Below are 14,922 nucleotides of genomic sequence, written 5' to 3'. Positions count from 1 at the left end.
GCGCCGATAGGTAACCCCGCCCACAGGAAACGGCGGGCTTGGGCGGGGAGGAGCTACTGGGAACGTCTGGGAGAAAAAGGACCTCACTGGAGTGTCGCGAGCGTTTGCCTGTTCGCAGCTTAGCGGTAACAGCGTAAAAGTCAAGTAAGAGTTAAATGAAATGAAATTATGTCATAACAATACGATCTAAGTATTTGAGTTAAGTCCTTGTGAGGTAAAAATTTTTTTAAAATAGCTGAGAGGCATCAGGCAGTCAGGTAGGACGGCCTGCCGCGGGTCCCGGGACCGGGAGTTGAGCAGCTGCGCGTGAAATGCTTTGGGGGTCCTGTCGCGGGGGCTTCCTGGACATTTATGTCCGGCGAGGTGGGGACTCTGGTTTAGGTGAGTCTTGACGGGCGGGGTTTTTCTTCTACGGCCCCAGCCCTAGATCTGGAAGTGACTGTCCTGAGCCGAGAGGGGAGTCGATCAGGTGGCGAGCCAGATGCGGGGGCTTCCTGGAGTCGCAAAATGAGCCCCCTTTGGTGTCCCGGCGACTCCAGCGCCTCGGACCGCGGAGCTGCCCGGCGGTCCCTGCTCTCTCCGCTGGACGCTGCAAGACAGCTTTCTGAAAAGTAAGGGAGGAGGGCAGGCGAAATCAGGCGGCCGGCGGAGGAAAGGTTTGCTGGAGAGTGCAGGAGGTGAGGGCAAAGATTAACCTAACTTTAAGATCGGCCCTGTGCCCGGGAGGCTGGTGAAGTCCGGAGCTCCAAAAGAGAACTGCTCTGCTGATTACTCAGTCATTTCAATTTTGTTCAGTACTGTCGACTTATCTGGTTGTGTCTTGCACAGGCTGACATTAAAATCTAGTTTCATTCTGTCAAACCCGGGAACGGCGATCGGGAAGCATGGAGATCCAGGAGCTACCACCGCAAACTTAGCATCCTTACAGAGAAGGCCAGGTAAGCAGTCAGGCACCACGATAAGACGTTACCCTGTGAGGGTAACGGGATTGGCTGGTAAGATTAAGTGTGAAGATGGAGAACTGTAGAGGCAGACAGTCGAACAGAGGTCTCAAAAAGTAATTCGCCTAGGCCCGGGGACTGGCCTCGGTTGTGTTTTTGTAAATAAACGACCCGTAACTTTTATTATATTGTCAGAGGGGTACCTCCAAGGTAAGAGTAATCACTGTAAGTCTCTTGGCAAAAAAGGTTTGTTCTGCCTGACTTCATGCAGGATAAGATGGGTTGGCTGCTTTCATAAATGGTGTGGCCAAGATTATGTGTATTTGTTCTGTAAATGGTTTCAGAGTCTCACTTTTTGACCTATTTAGTGGTCACAAGAAACCCATACACATAGCGCTTTATAATAGCGTTTGGGTGTTTATATGCAGAGAAGGAATTCATTAAGCACGTATCCCATGCCAGGCTCAGTACTCGGTTTTGAGAATACAGCTGTTTACAGAATAGATGTGTCCTTGCCTCTGCAACGTCTGTGTTCAGTGTTAGTGGAGCTTCGTTTCTCATGCTTAGATAATGGAAGTTCTAGTTTCTTCTTGCACCCAGTGAATCTTCTATATATATCACTTTAGAAACCATTACTATAATCAGCCACTTTCACATCATATCCTGGTTTGGTTTTTTTCTTTTTTTGGAATGATGTGCTTAAGGGTTTTTAACAATTTGTTTACACTCATGTGATATCCAGTTGACTTGCTACAATTTTAAATAGCAAACTTTTTATTCTGACTGGTATTTGGACATCTTTTCCTTCCACTGGTCTTACTTACGTCCTAGACAGGGGGGTGGATTTGATGGTCTTTTGTAATGATTGATTCCTAGAAGACTTCCTAAGGCAAAATACCAAGTGTAAGTGGAGCCAGGGGTACTTATCTAAAAATAAAACTATGTCTTCTATTCTCTACCTCTGTAAGAAAAAGAATAGATTAAAACAAACTTTTAAAAATCATCTTTAACCCAGGGGTTTCCAAATGAATTTTAAAAGGTATAAAACAAGCTAAATACTGGCATTTACTCTATTGTCGGGGGTCTTTAACGCAGCCCCCCAGTTCCGCCACGGGTGAAGAAAAAGACTACCAAGACATGATCTGCTTGGGGAGGAAAGGTGGCCAATCTCTCAAGGGAGAAGGGCCTTGATCCTTTCCCTCCATGGGCTTTTACTAGGTTCATTCGCATAGGAATGTAGATAAAGCTCATCAATCACTGTCAGCCAGTAAGGGTCAAACAATACAGGATTTACAGAGAACTTCCAGGGCTTGGTCTGAGCTACAGCCGATCAGCTAGAGGGCCATAAAACTTTAAGCCAGACTCATCTCAGGTCTGGACCCTTATCTTTTAAGCTGAGGGTACAGATTAAGTAGGTTTCACAGGAATGTATGTATTTTCCTTAGGCCTGATTCCCCAGGGAATCCGCCTCTCCCAGCACAGGACTGCACCACCCTCTGTTATCGCTTCAGGCTCCAGTCAGACAGGGAAGTAAAGCAGCCAAGAGATTAGGAGACTTCTTGCAGACAGATATGAGGACTCAGGCTATTTCAAAGCCTAGGGGCAAGGTTCCATCACCCCCTTTTGCCACAGCCCCCGAGTCCTTCCCTGCGACCTTATCCCTGGTGACCAGAGCCTGTCTTAGGTTGATCCTCCCTTGAGGATTCTTACCCGTCATTGGCTAGCTGGCCAAGCTCAGGGCCAAGCAGGGTGAAGTGGGCAGAGGTGGCACTTCTGCCAGGGAGATAGGCTTTGTCTCCCTAGTGGCTTATGGTCCCAACTCTGACTTAGCCTTAACCATGGGGGGTTACAGCCTCTGAGACCAGGCAGGGCGGTTCTCAACACTCTATAAATTATGTGCTCCTCATAATCTCATATTTACCTTTTTCAGGAATAGGAGCGTGACATTCCACCCAGAATGGAAGTGTGTCCTTATTGTAAGAAGCCATTTAAACGATTAAAGTCCCACCTGCCATATTGTAAGATGATACAGTCAACGATACCTGCTGACCAAAATGTTTGTCAGGCCAAGCAGGCTACACTCCCACGTGCCAAAAAAATGAAAAGTCCAGTCAAAGACTTAATTAAAACAAACGGGAAAGAGTTGGGGACAAAGAGTGAGAAAAGAAATACTCAGTTGATAAGGGACAAACCAGAACAGACGGTTGAGTCCTTTCCACTACTAGCTGTTGGTTTGGAAAAAGCAAGTAATACCAAGGCAGGTAAAGACATCAAGAAGCAAATTCAACTCTCCCTCAAAATGTTAAATCCTGAACCAAAGGATTTGTTCAAGGGAGAAACAAAGGCTCAGTTTTGTGTATCAAAGACCACTCTTCCTAAAAGAGGACTTGCCAAAGATTTGTCTAAATCACAGGAAAGTAGAAGTAATCCTTCAGAAACTAAAGCATCTTTACCTTTTGGCCCAATGGAACCTTCGTCAAATCAAGACAGAAAATATTCTTCAGCCTTATCTAATGATGTACAAACCACTTCTGCTGATAGAAACTTGGACAAAATTGATCCCTCAAGACAGAAGTATCTAGTAAAATTACTAGAAATGCCTACTGGAGATTATCATAGTTCTCCCATGAATCTCAATGATGGCGATAAAAGAGTAAGAACGTCACGTTCAAGTGATGAAAGAGGTTCCAAGGCCAGGGGCCACCTTTCGGTTAGAGACTCTGAGAATGAGGACAAGAACATGGAATCACAAAGTTTAGGTTTTAAAGTTAGCCCATTAGGTAAAATCCAACTCAAGGAGAACCCAGGAAAAGGATTTCACCTGGGAGTAGAGGCACATGGGAGCCAAGGACATGCAGAGAAAAGCGTATCTGCTACAGAAATGCAGGAATGCTCTTCCATGAGCGATGACTCTAAGAACTTCAGCACAGATGAGTCAGCTGCAGAGAAGAAATTTCAAGATGAGGGTCCCAGTTTAAATCCATTCACAACAAGGGAGACGACTTGCAATGAGTTTCTTCCTATATCACAGTCATGTAATCAAAGTCTTGCCTCTCTGGCCATAAAATTTCTTCAAGAAGAGAAGACAGAAGCCTTTGATCATGATCAAGTCCCTGATGTAAAGGCACTGACCGAGAGTGAGGAGCAAGCTTCCATGGTGCCCAAGTCTGGCCTTGGGCCGCCTGCCTCACACCCTGAGTGCTGGCAGTCTTTACCTCCACCTAAGCATTATACTTCTAAAAGCCTCTTCACCAGGCGGATGGATATTGTCGACAGGAAGACCCTTCCAAGCTCCCTGGGGCTGGAGTGGTTTCCAGAGCTCTATCCTGGTTATCTTGGACTAGGGGTGTTACCAGGGAAGCCTCAGGATTGGAATTCAGTGGCCCAGAGGCCTCAGCCCATCAGTCCAGAGGGGGAAAGACTGTCACAAGGTAAGCATGCTCGTTTTCAAGGGGCCCCCAGCTCATACACACTACACTGTGCCTTTTGAATTAATAAGACTCAGAATACTAATATTTTCATTCATTTAGCGCTTTTTTTTTTTTTTTTTTTTTTTTTTTTTACTGAGGCATTTAAGTACACTGGACTTACAGTTCTGAAAACATTCCTTTTTGCCCCCAAGGTAACTGGTTTATCACTCTCCCTTCCCCGCTGATAGTTGCAGGTTGGGCTAGGCCAGGCTGGCTGGTGATAATCCCAATAGTTGAATTTCTACACTGGAAAGAGGCATGGCCAATAGAAGAAACTGGGTGGGCATTCAAGCTGAACAGACTCAAGAAAAAGACTTCAGGGTCCACCTAAGTAGAACAAGTACTGTGTTCAGATTTCAATCAGGACTAGGTTTACACAAAATAGTTTCCAGGTTTAAGGTCAAATGCAACATCTGGGAATTTAGAATAGCAAAGAAGGTATAAGCAGACACTATGTTTGGATTTTGGGGCAGGATGGGATTAAAACTGTCCAGGGACGCACACCAGTTCAAGTAGGTAAGTGGAGGTGGAGGTTCAGGAGTAGAGGGTGTGGCAAGAAAGGTGTGGAAGTCCGTGCACTCGAAAAATTAGTCCATGGAGAACAGGACCCAAGAGTGGAACCAGAGATTCAGCCTTGAGCCGAGTGGTTAGGGTAGCTGGGGGGACATCGACTGGACTTTGAAACATCTGGACTGTGCGTCAGTCTCTTCAGAAGCTTTCTAGATACTCCTTCCTGATGCCTGCAATAGATTAACTAGTGGGGGGGACTTAGGCCCACGTAGGAGCCCATCCAGGTTCCTGGCAGTCAGTTCAGATATCCTTGGTTTTTCCTGATTGTCATCTTCAGGTGTCGGACTCCCTCTCTTCTGCAGTACATAAAGTTTCTTTATTTTCCTCATCAGGAAGGTTTGGATTTCCCCCCCTCCCCGTTTTTAAGTTTTCTAGGGGCATAATTAAATGTTAAATAGCATCCATCTTTTTTGGGGGGTGGGGCACAGCGCAAGTAGTGTTTTTGGTCCTTCAGGTTTATTTTGACAGGAGACCTATAGCAACTCAGAACAGGTTTGCGCCTGAGAAACTTGTATTGTCTCTTCCTAAAAGGACATATTTCCCCCTCTGGTATATTCTATAAATGATCACATATTCACTAAACACCAATTTGGTCTCAGGCGTTTTCTTTTGTATTGTAATTATCCCTTTCTAAAGATTTCAGAATGGAAGTGTATTAGGTAAAGAGTGTTGGCCAGATCTCCATTTTCTTCAACTGCCTCAGCACTTACTGGTTTTCGTACAAACATCTAGGCTCTCTTTACAAAGTTGTCTCAAGCCCCTTCCCAATATTAACCACAGAATGGTTATTAACATTGGTGTTGCTCTGTGGGTTTCAGAGTGCTTCTGCCTGTTTTCCTGTGTTGACCTCACCATTCTGAGTGAGAGGTGGGCAGAGTGATTGTACCTGTTTTGCAGATGATGAAATAGGCACAGAGGGGAAAGTGATCTGTCCAAGGTCATGCTGCCAATAAACGGTAGGGTTGCAAGTAGAACCCGGTCTCCTGAGGCCTGGTTTAATCCTTTCCGTGAAACCATGGTGTAGAAAACATGCCCTAACTAGAAATGTAGAAGTTTGTCATATCTCTGTACTTGTCCGATTTTCAGTTGCGTGATCACACAGCCCATAGCAAATCTCTCCAGCACAGAGAAGGACTTCTTTACTTTCTGAGCTATCTTTTATAGTGCTAAGGAGTGTCCCTGATACATCCCCTCTTCTTTTTTGGAAGAAAAGGGGAGGGACTTGGCATTTGTCACATGATGACCGTTTCATTGTTCTTGATACATTACATTATGATGTCACTTCTCCCTTATAACAACTCTGAAGTGATGTCGCTGACCCACCCTTTTTCACAGGTGAGGAATCTGAGCCTCAGCCATTAAGTGACTCGCCTGTGTTCCTATAGTAAGTGGCAGTCAGGATTGAAATCCAGGTCCATCTGACTTGTACACCCGTGGTCTTTACACTGCCTCAGGCTGCTCTTTGGGGCACTTAGTGGTCAGTATCGTGGTCGATGTAAGTTATTAGTTGACACACTCACTTTAATGGGTCCCAAGAACATAGCAATAATAAGGTAAGAGATAGCAGTGATATGTCACCAAATCACTGGTCTCACGAGATTGAATATGAGGGAGAAATAACAATCTTTCCTTCAGCAGTAAGTTCCTCCACAGTGGCAGTTAGAAACTGTTATGTTCCCTCCTTTCGGGTCCCATCCACAATAATTGGTTAGCATGCCTTCTGTCATTGTGTCGCCATCCCAGGGCCTCTACTTCTGTTCTGAACTGAAACTATAGCACTTAGTTCCACGATTCATGTTCAGACTTGGATGCTCTCACTGAATGAGACCCTAGGATCCCAGGTCTTGACCTGATTGCTCAGTTGACCAAGGACTTCAAAGTCATCTAAGTCCACAAGGATTAAAAGGCAGTGTGGCAACTCAGCTTTGTCATTTCACCAGGCAATGGCTACCTCCAGTGACTGCAAATTAAAATCGAATTTTCATGGAATCTTTGCAGAAGAGCATGGACTGTACTCCCTTGCTCAGGCAAGACCTTTGGTCTACCATTCAGCCTTTATGTCAGGAAGCCAACTTGTTTCATTGATACAGGCGGGGCCAGTGAGCTAACAATTACTGAGTTAACTGTATGTCAGCTGTGATGCCTGCGTATCTACCAATCCCAGAATACTTGTCCTCAGCCCTCTTATAGATGAGGTACCTGAGTTTCAGAGAGGATCAGTAACCTGCCCAACATCAAGTTTCAGTTAATGGCATCTTACATTGCCTGATAGCCTTTGCCAAGCTTTTCTGGGCAGTGTTTCTTCTGTTGGAACGTGGGCTTCAAGATGATGTCAGGTATGCTTTCCTCCATAGGGAGACCTGTAGCAGCAGCTAGTCCTTATACACAGGACACCTGAGTAAAAATGTAAAGCGAGTCCACCAGATGAAAGGTACCCTGGGTCTGGAGAAGCATAAAAGACTACCTTGTCATTTTGTTCAAACAACACGGAACCAAAGCTCTCATGACCGACGGAAAGTGGATGCACTTTGGTGCCTAGGCTGGGAGATCCCAGTGCAGACCAGTAGTTCTGAGGGTGCCACAGGGTTTTAGTAAGTCAAGAGTGAGAATTTGACTTAGGAGTTCAGCGGCATCAGGAGGCATCTTTTGAGGCTCAGTGAGGATTTTCATGGACTTACAAAAATTAGTAGTTTCTCTGGCCTGGAAGAAAGTAGATTTTTTAAGTACAAGGTTTAAATCTCAAAAGACTCAACAAGTACAACTGTCTGTGAGTCCTTGGCCATAGGAACTAGTTTCCGTTGTTCAAAGGAAAGATTTCAGAGACCCCGTAGCTTGGAGAATGTCCAGCTGGGAGCACTTGGCCAAGCCTTCGCAGAATTCGGGGTGCTTAGATATTCCTAGGCATCATATCCTGAGACTGATTCTGAAGTGAAGGCCTAGAATTCATGTTGTCAGGCATCTCCTAAGTGTTGAAGAGCAGCCAAGATAGAGAACTGCTGATGTGGGGCCCAGCAGGGGAATGGTCTCCAACAGGTGGTTGGGGAGGGGGAGGGTGGTTGGAGAGAAACATAATTTGTGTAACTACTAAAAGCAAAACTTGGCTGATGAGGAGACCAGAAGGTAAAGTGAGAAAACCAGATAGAGAGAGGAAACACAGCTAAATAAAGTCTCTTTTCTAATCTTCAAACAGCCTTTCCATCAACAGGGTATCCATGTGAGATGTCTGAGATGGGGAACATGGGGAAGGGCTTAGGGGAGTCAGGATCAGACTTAAGCAGGAATATGACAGGCCAAGATTAGGTCCCCTGTTGGCCAGACAGTTCGTGAAAGGCGTTGTTTTAGATAAAGGAGCATGTGCATAACCAATAGCCAGAGACTTGAGGGGTACGTCAGATCAAGGGCTGGGGATTCCAGAGCGATGATAGGAAGTGGTAGAGGTCTAGGGGGTGGCTGAGGGTTTTCAGCAGCTGTGTTAGAGAGTGGGGCCAGGGTCACTGGAGGGTTAGCCATGCGTGTTGAGTTTAAATGTTAGGACATGGACACTGTCAGGTGTCAGGCGACAATGTCTGGGAGATGAGATGGCAGTGGGAGTCAGAGGCCCCAGGCCCCAAAGGATGGAAATCGGAACCCAGAGTAGCTGGGCAGCTAGAAGACGTTGGAAAAACTAATAGGACTGTGGGTTCTGCATCCCAGGTCAGGGCCTGAACTGATGTCGTGCCCGGAATTCTGACAACCTATAAGGAAGGAAATAGGCTCAGCTGGGTGGGGAAGAACAGAGTCAAGGAGCCACCCAGTTCCCGATGCTGCTGAGAAAGTTGTACGATTGCGATTTTCATGAATTTGCTTCACCCCATCTTTTCCTTCAGATGTTTTCCGAGATGAATGGGTTAAATCATGCTTTATTTTTTTAAGAGCCTGATCTTCACCTTTCAAGAGAATTCTGTGTAATTTCTCAGAAGCCAGCACGGTTCTTTTCATTGCTACTTAATGTAGTGATAGTCATTTGGCTAGTATTTTTACATCCACAGCCACTTTTACCACACCTGCTAAATCTGTCATAAATATTTGCTTAATTTATCCTTTATCCTGATGAACCAAACCAAGACCAGAGAACCAGCAGTAGAAGAGATTCCCCACCTACCATTAAACATAGAGAAAAACAGGTACAGGAAAAATTAAATACGTAGCACAAACCCTCCTTTCTGGTTCTAGTTAGCTGTGTGTTGAACATGAATAAGAAGTGCTTGCTGGTCAGCCGTAGTGATGGGGTGCTAGAACAGACATTTGATTACAGATACAATGACAAGTAGCTATAGTGGAAGTCATGCTTCTCACTAAGATTTTTTAGCAGATGATAGGAAAAAAGAACAGTTCACTTCACTAAGCATGTGCACACAGATCACCTGGGCAGAATGTTCATCAGGTCAGAAGCGTGTCCAGGCCCTGACCCAGGGCTCCCTCCACCCTTTGAAGAGCTTTCTTTTGACCTGTGCTGGACTGCTCTGACTCTGGGCACTTGGAGCAGCAGCAGCCCCGTGCGCAGCTGGGGAATATGCTCCTCCTGAGGCCCAGCCCTGGGAACCTGGGGCACTGAGTGTTGGGGAAGAGGGTGGATTCAGATGAACTGTCACTGTGACTTCTGTTTGGAACCACAGTTCCCCTGCTGGAAAGAAGGTCAACTGCTCTGTGGAGTAGGGAACCCCCGACCAGGCCTGCCACCTCCAGCGTCTCTCTGATGAGGCTCTTGGGAGCTGTGCAGAAAGGTGAGGCTGCAAGCATTGCTTGTTGGGTTCTGTTGCTGGTTCCAAGCATTGGGTTAGTCGTGACTGTTGCTGCGCGGCTAAGGAGAAGATAAATGCGAGGTGGTCTTCCTGCTCTTCTGTTTGATTTCACTCTGGAGACGGACATCATTGGAAGCACCCAAGTTAATAAAATAGCAGCTGCCATTTATTGAACAACTTTCAGTTGTCAATACCTACCCCCCGCTCTGCTACCCACACCCATCTCTCCCTGGCTCACAGGGATTGTCCCAAAGCCAGGAAGACACTGAACCTTAGGTTGACCAGTCAGTCATATCTGTCTCCTCCCCATTAAAGGTTTTCACCAAACTGCCAAAAACAAAAGTAATTTAAGTTTCTTCAAATGAAGGTCTTCTAGACTTTGGCCTTTTCATCTGTTTAAACATAGGCTTGGCACTATATACATTCTTTGAATTACAGTTCCATCGCCCAAGCTAACTGGGATGACTCGCGGGTAAGCCTCAGGCACAGCTCACAGCTACACTGTTCCTTTTTCGACAGGCTGGATCAAGTGCAGCACCTCGGTGAAGAGTGGAGTTGGTGGCGTCACGATGCTCTTTACTGGATACTTCATTCTCTGTTGTAGCTGGAGTTTCAGGCATCTGAGTAAGCCTTTCTATATTTTCAGCCTCAATTACAGGTCACATCCCATTATAGGGACCTCCAAGGGATTCTCTGAACTTCTTTTTATAGCTTTACAGTTTGGCACAGTTTAGTGCCGCTAGTGAGTGAGCTAGTGCCCGAGGCACTGGGATTCTTTTTATTAAGAGGTTTTTGGTTATAATGGCCTTTGTAAGACTTGACGAGAGTTTACACAGGTGCTCTTTTGCTCCATTTAAGGTTGTCTCTGGAGATCTGTTTGCCTCCTGGAAGACTGGGGCTCTTCTCCTTGGTGACTTTTTAATTCCTTCCTAAGAACTTCTCTTTTAGATTGAAACCAGCTTTCTACCCCAAAAGAGAAGAGAAGCAGAATACACCTGTCACTCATCAGCTTATAGCTGTCAGAGCTGATCTACTTTTAGCAATTAAAAAACACCCTTCTAGCTAGGAGGTAAATGCCTGGATTTCATTTCTTTTAGTTCACGATGCCTTTGGCTCATTTTTTAATGTATTGTATAAAAATACAGTTAAAAGTTTAAAAAGACATATAGAAAGATATTAAAAGAGCCCCAACACTTTCAGATGAAAACTTTTGGTGTGAAAATGCAAGGTAACCATTAACACTAATAACGGCCAGTCGAATTCATGAACTTACAAAACGTCGGACCTTTTGGCTGATCCAGTGCCAGTCAGTCGGAGGGCAGGCCAAGTGGCAGAGATGAGACTGAAGCTCCTCCTGTGCTCCGGTGACTGGTAGCGCTGGGCAGGGCCAGTCTAACACACCTGGGCATCGGTGAGAAAGAGGAATTCTTTTCTGACCGTCCCCTCATTAATGCAGACCATCAATCTTTACCTGTATGAAAGGGACACCTGAGGTTATTTTTCACACCTGTGAATTGAGGCTGCAGAAAATGAAGCTGAATCTTCTCATTGTTGGCTAAGACTTTATTTCTCAATGTAACAGCATGATCTGTAGAGGCAAGAGATAAAAAGTCGATTGAAGTGGCCTCTTGAATCCTTACATTTATCTCTGTTTATCCAAAGAGCTGCCTCGCTGGCGTTAGTAATGGTGACCTCGACGCCACTTAAGAACACCCTGGAGTGCCAAGGAGCGTGGGCTGCAGAGACAACTGTGGGACCGTTTTACAACCTCCAGTTCTTCTGGGGGCAGGAAGAGGGAGGGGAAAAAATAAATTATTGAATCTAAAGCAGTTATTTAGGAAGTATGCTTTTTAATGTGGACAGATCTAGTTCTGTGTGTATATTTCTTGGTTTGCTTTCAAAAGTGGCTGGAAGTTACTGGAAAAAACACCACTTTGTTTTATCATAAAGGCTGATGTTACTCAGGGGGGCGTGACGATGACAACATGTTGTTTAAAACTTGTAGTGATTTCCCTATTCTCAGTACAAACTGACGTCTCCATTTTAAATCTTTCTCCCTAACATTCCCTAAACCTTGGTGCATTACTGTCCGTCTGTACTAGATCAGAGCTGCATGTGCCTGACACAGTGTCAGATCACCTTTTGTGCATCTTCAGGGACTGCAGCGGTGAGCAGGTGGTTCCAGCTTGTCGTCTCTTCCTGGAAACTGCTCCGGACGCTGCCCTTGGCCCTCCTCAGAACTTTAAGGGCGACACTCACGCTCCTTTCCCTTTGTTAGGGTTGTTTCAGGCTGGTGGATTTTCTGTGACTCTTTCCCCCTTCAAGAGATTCCATGTTTTTCTAAGTTTTCTAATTTTATGACTTCTGCTTTGGCCCCTAGAGAGTAACTTGGATATTTAGAGATTAAAAATACCTATCTGTAAATATCCAAAACTGGTGGACAACTGTTTCTTCAACCCCTTTTCTAGCACAGGGGGTTGATTCCGTATCACATACAGATATGCCTCTGTCTAAAGATTTTATATATAAATACACACACACACACACACACACATGGGTGGGGGAGAGTTCACGGCTGTGAGTATGAGAAACAGAGTTCATGCTTGTACTATTGTAATTATTACACTTCCTGTTTGACCTACTTTTGCCCGCCCCTGTGTGCGTGCGCGTATCTTTTTGGTGTGTTATCCTCGAGCCAGAATACGTGAGTCAGGCCCTCTGTCCTAGCTCCTTCACATCCCCAAACGCAGGTGTGCTGTTCGAAGGCCAGCATTTATTTCCTTGCACATCCCTTCTCAGAACTTGCATTCTGGCTCGATCTTCTGCTTAATCTGCCTTCTCTATACCAACCCTCTGTTTCTGTCTTCCTCTTGAATTATCCCCAGTGGGAATAATTTAATGCTGCATCAACTTCTGTTTAAGGAACGGTATACTAGAGTTCTCCATAAGGAAAAGTTCGTGGTTGAGGGAAGGAATACTACGTTTCCTTATTTTAGTTCAGTATTACTAAGAATTTAATTGGAACTGCAGAAACTCCCTTTTCATTTGGAAGGGCTTTGTGCCCATTCTTAGTAAATGCCCTTAGCAGACACTCAGTCTCCCTAGGCCTCCCACTTTGTCCTCACTCTGGATCAGAAACTCAGGGCAGCCAGTCGACGGTGCCCGCTTTCTCAGTTCCTCCGACGACCGCCGCCCACTGCCGGTCTCCATCAAGCCTTCCTGGAGCACAGCCCTGCCCGTGTGGTTAGGTGGCCGCTCTCCCTGCAGTGGCAGTGGTTACAACAGAAACCGTGTGGCCCGCCAACCTGAAAGTACTCAGCTGTCTGACCCTTTACAGAACAATGTGCCGACTCCTGCCCTAGAGGAATGGGATGGCTCTCGGTCTCCGTGTGGGAATGGTGGAGATGGGGTTGCTGCTTTGCATCATTTAGGGTTAGCAAACGTTAAAGCAGAAGCCTTTCTTGACCTAGTAACTTAGTGCCCTAGTGTGGTCCCCTGAACTACCCACAACACATTAAGTGCGGTGGTAGCACTGAGGGGTAGCTGGAAGCCCCCCAAGGGTTTTATCAAGAACCTTTGTGTCACTATTGTAAATAAACTAGGGTCGCTTGTCATAATCAGAATGTGAAAACAATGGAAAGGTTCAAGTTAGTTACGCCACAGCAAGTAGTTTACATATCCCTGGAAACAATTCCCTTAATGAGAAGGAGGGACTACAAAATAACCCATCAGTCCTCAAGGGCTGTCTGCTTCATCTGCCCAAGTTTCAGAAAAAGATCCTCCAATAACGAGAGGGTTTTTAGTGTGACGTGGTCAGTACCAAGAATCCAGCAGGAGAGGGCAGATCTTAGCTGATTCCTTAGAATTAGACTGAGCACTGAGTCTTAAAACGATGGCAGTGACTTTGAAGAAGCCATCCGCAGGCTCTCCAGACTCTCGAGTTACTTGGTCGTGTTCAAAGTTAGCGGATGGAACGGGCTCCCCATCTACTCATTGCTGCTGTCTGAGGTGGGAAGATACTTGACCTTTTAGCAAATCTTGTAAGGATTTCTTCATAATGTCCAAAATAGTTGAAGGAAGGTGTTGAGGTCAATGTATAATCACGTTTCTCCCTTGACTGAGATCTAAACTCAATGATGAAGGACTACACTTCATAGCTCTACTTCACAGTATTGGTATTAACTTGCCTTTTGAGTCAGGATACGTTCATTGTTCTTATATGCAAATGCCCCTGCAAGATCAGTTCGTTTCCACGCCAGTCCCTAAAGTATGTGATCTGGCAGAGTAAAAGCTTCATCCAGAAGGGCTATGGTCTTTTCAGAACGAGTTGTAGGTGAGCGAGACCGCCACATGGAAAAGCCAGTGAGCTTCAGATCGGAGGCAGGAGTAACTATCTTTGCAAAGTCAGAGAAGAAGAGTGCTCTTTACATGGTTTGCCATTTTAAACAGCCTCCTGAGTTTTGTCTCAAACTCATGCTCCACATCTTCCGTGGAATTGGCAAGAGCTTCCCTAGCTGAGCAGCAACCTGAAGTCCAGACCAAGTCTTGGCACCGTGCACAGAAAACCAGCCTGAGTCCACCTGAGTAATCCCCCTCCACCTTCCTACCCGTCCCGCAGATGGTGACGCCCAGGTCCCTCGCCAGCCTGGGGAAGCCTTCTGGGAAGGTCCCGCAACTAAAGGTCTCAAGTATTCACCGGCGTGCCTGAACCCTGGCGGCAACCCATGGTCTGTGTGAAGTAGATTATCCCTGGTGCTGCCTACTTGGGTTTAATCCTCAATTTAATGTCTGACATACTGAGTTTACTGGAAAAGTACACTTTTTCTAATGCACATTAAAATTTTAGCTATTAAAAATAAAGCCGTTTTGTCTTACTGTCAGTAGGGTGCTTTACACTTAATGGGGAACCCTATCGCTGCCACTGTTCTTATCCGTCCTTTTTATCTTGATTTACAGATTTTCCCAATGAACTCTCCATACCTGCTCCCACCCTATGTTCCTCCTAGAGTACTACCACCATTCTCTCTCTAAAAAAATCTTTAAATAAAAAACAACCCTCAGTTCTGATCATTTGCCTCTTCCAGACCCTGGCCTGTGTCCTTGGGTGAGTTACCTCCCTTCTTGGAGCCTCCTTGGTCTGGACCGTAAAGCCCTAACCTA

At 45.7% G+C, this 14,922-nt stretch overlaps 1 protein-coding gene across 6 annotated transcripts; it reads left to right on the top strand.

The window, feature by feature from the left end:
- Window positions 1–36: 36 nt before the first annotated feature.
- Window positions 37–14,680, top strand: MTNAP1 (mitochondrial nucleoid associated protein 1). 6 transcript variants are annotated; one of them, XM_045182216.3, is made up of 7 exons: window positions 46–144; window positions 422–677; window positions 829–938; window positions 2,872–4,372; window positions 9,637–9,744; window positions 10,282–10,386; window positions 11,425–14,677. In XM_045182216.3, the coding sequence occupies exons 4-7, from the start codon at window positions 2,899–2,901 to the stop codon at window positions 11,442–11,444; spliced, it is 1,707 nt and encodes a 568-aa protein (XP_045038151.2). In that variant the 5' UTR covers window positions 46–144; window positions 422–677; window positions 829–938; window positions 2,872–2,898; the 3' UTR covers window positions 11,445–14,677. The 6 variants fall into 6 exon arrangements, with proteins under 6 accessions (XP_024428726.2, XP_045038151.2, XP_024428725.2 ...); XM_024572958.4 differs by lacking the exon at window positions 422–677 and having other exon boundaries at window positions 37–144; XM_024572957.4 differs by lacking the exons at window positions 46–144; window positions 422–677 and adding an exon at window positions 170–381.
- The last annotated feature ends 242 nt before the right edge of the window (window positions 14,681–14,922 follow it).

The sequence above is a fragment of the Desmodus rotundus genome, chromosome 9, assembly GCF_022682495.2.
Source record: "Desmodus rotundus isolate HL8 chromosome 9, HLdesRot8A.1, whole genome shotgun sequence".
NCBI lineage: Eukaryota > Metazoa > Chordata > Mammalia > Chiroptera > Phyllostomidae > Desmodus > Desmodus rotundus.
The sequence above is the reverse complement of the archived record's forward strand: the minus strand, read 5'-3'. Positions and strand labels throughout refer to the sequence as shown.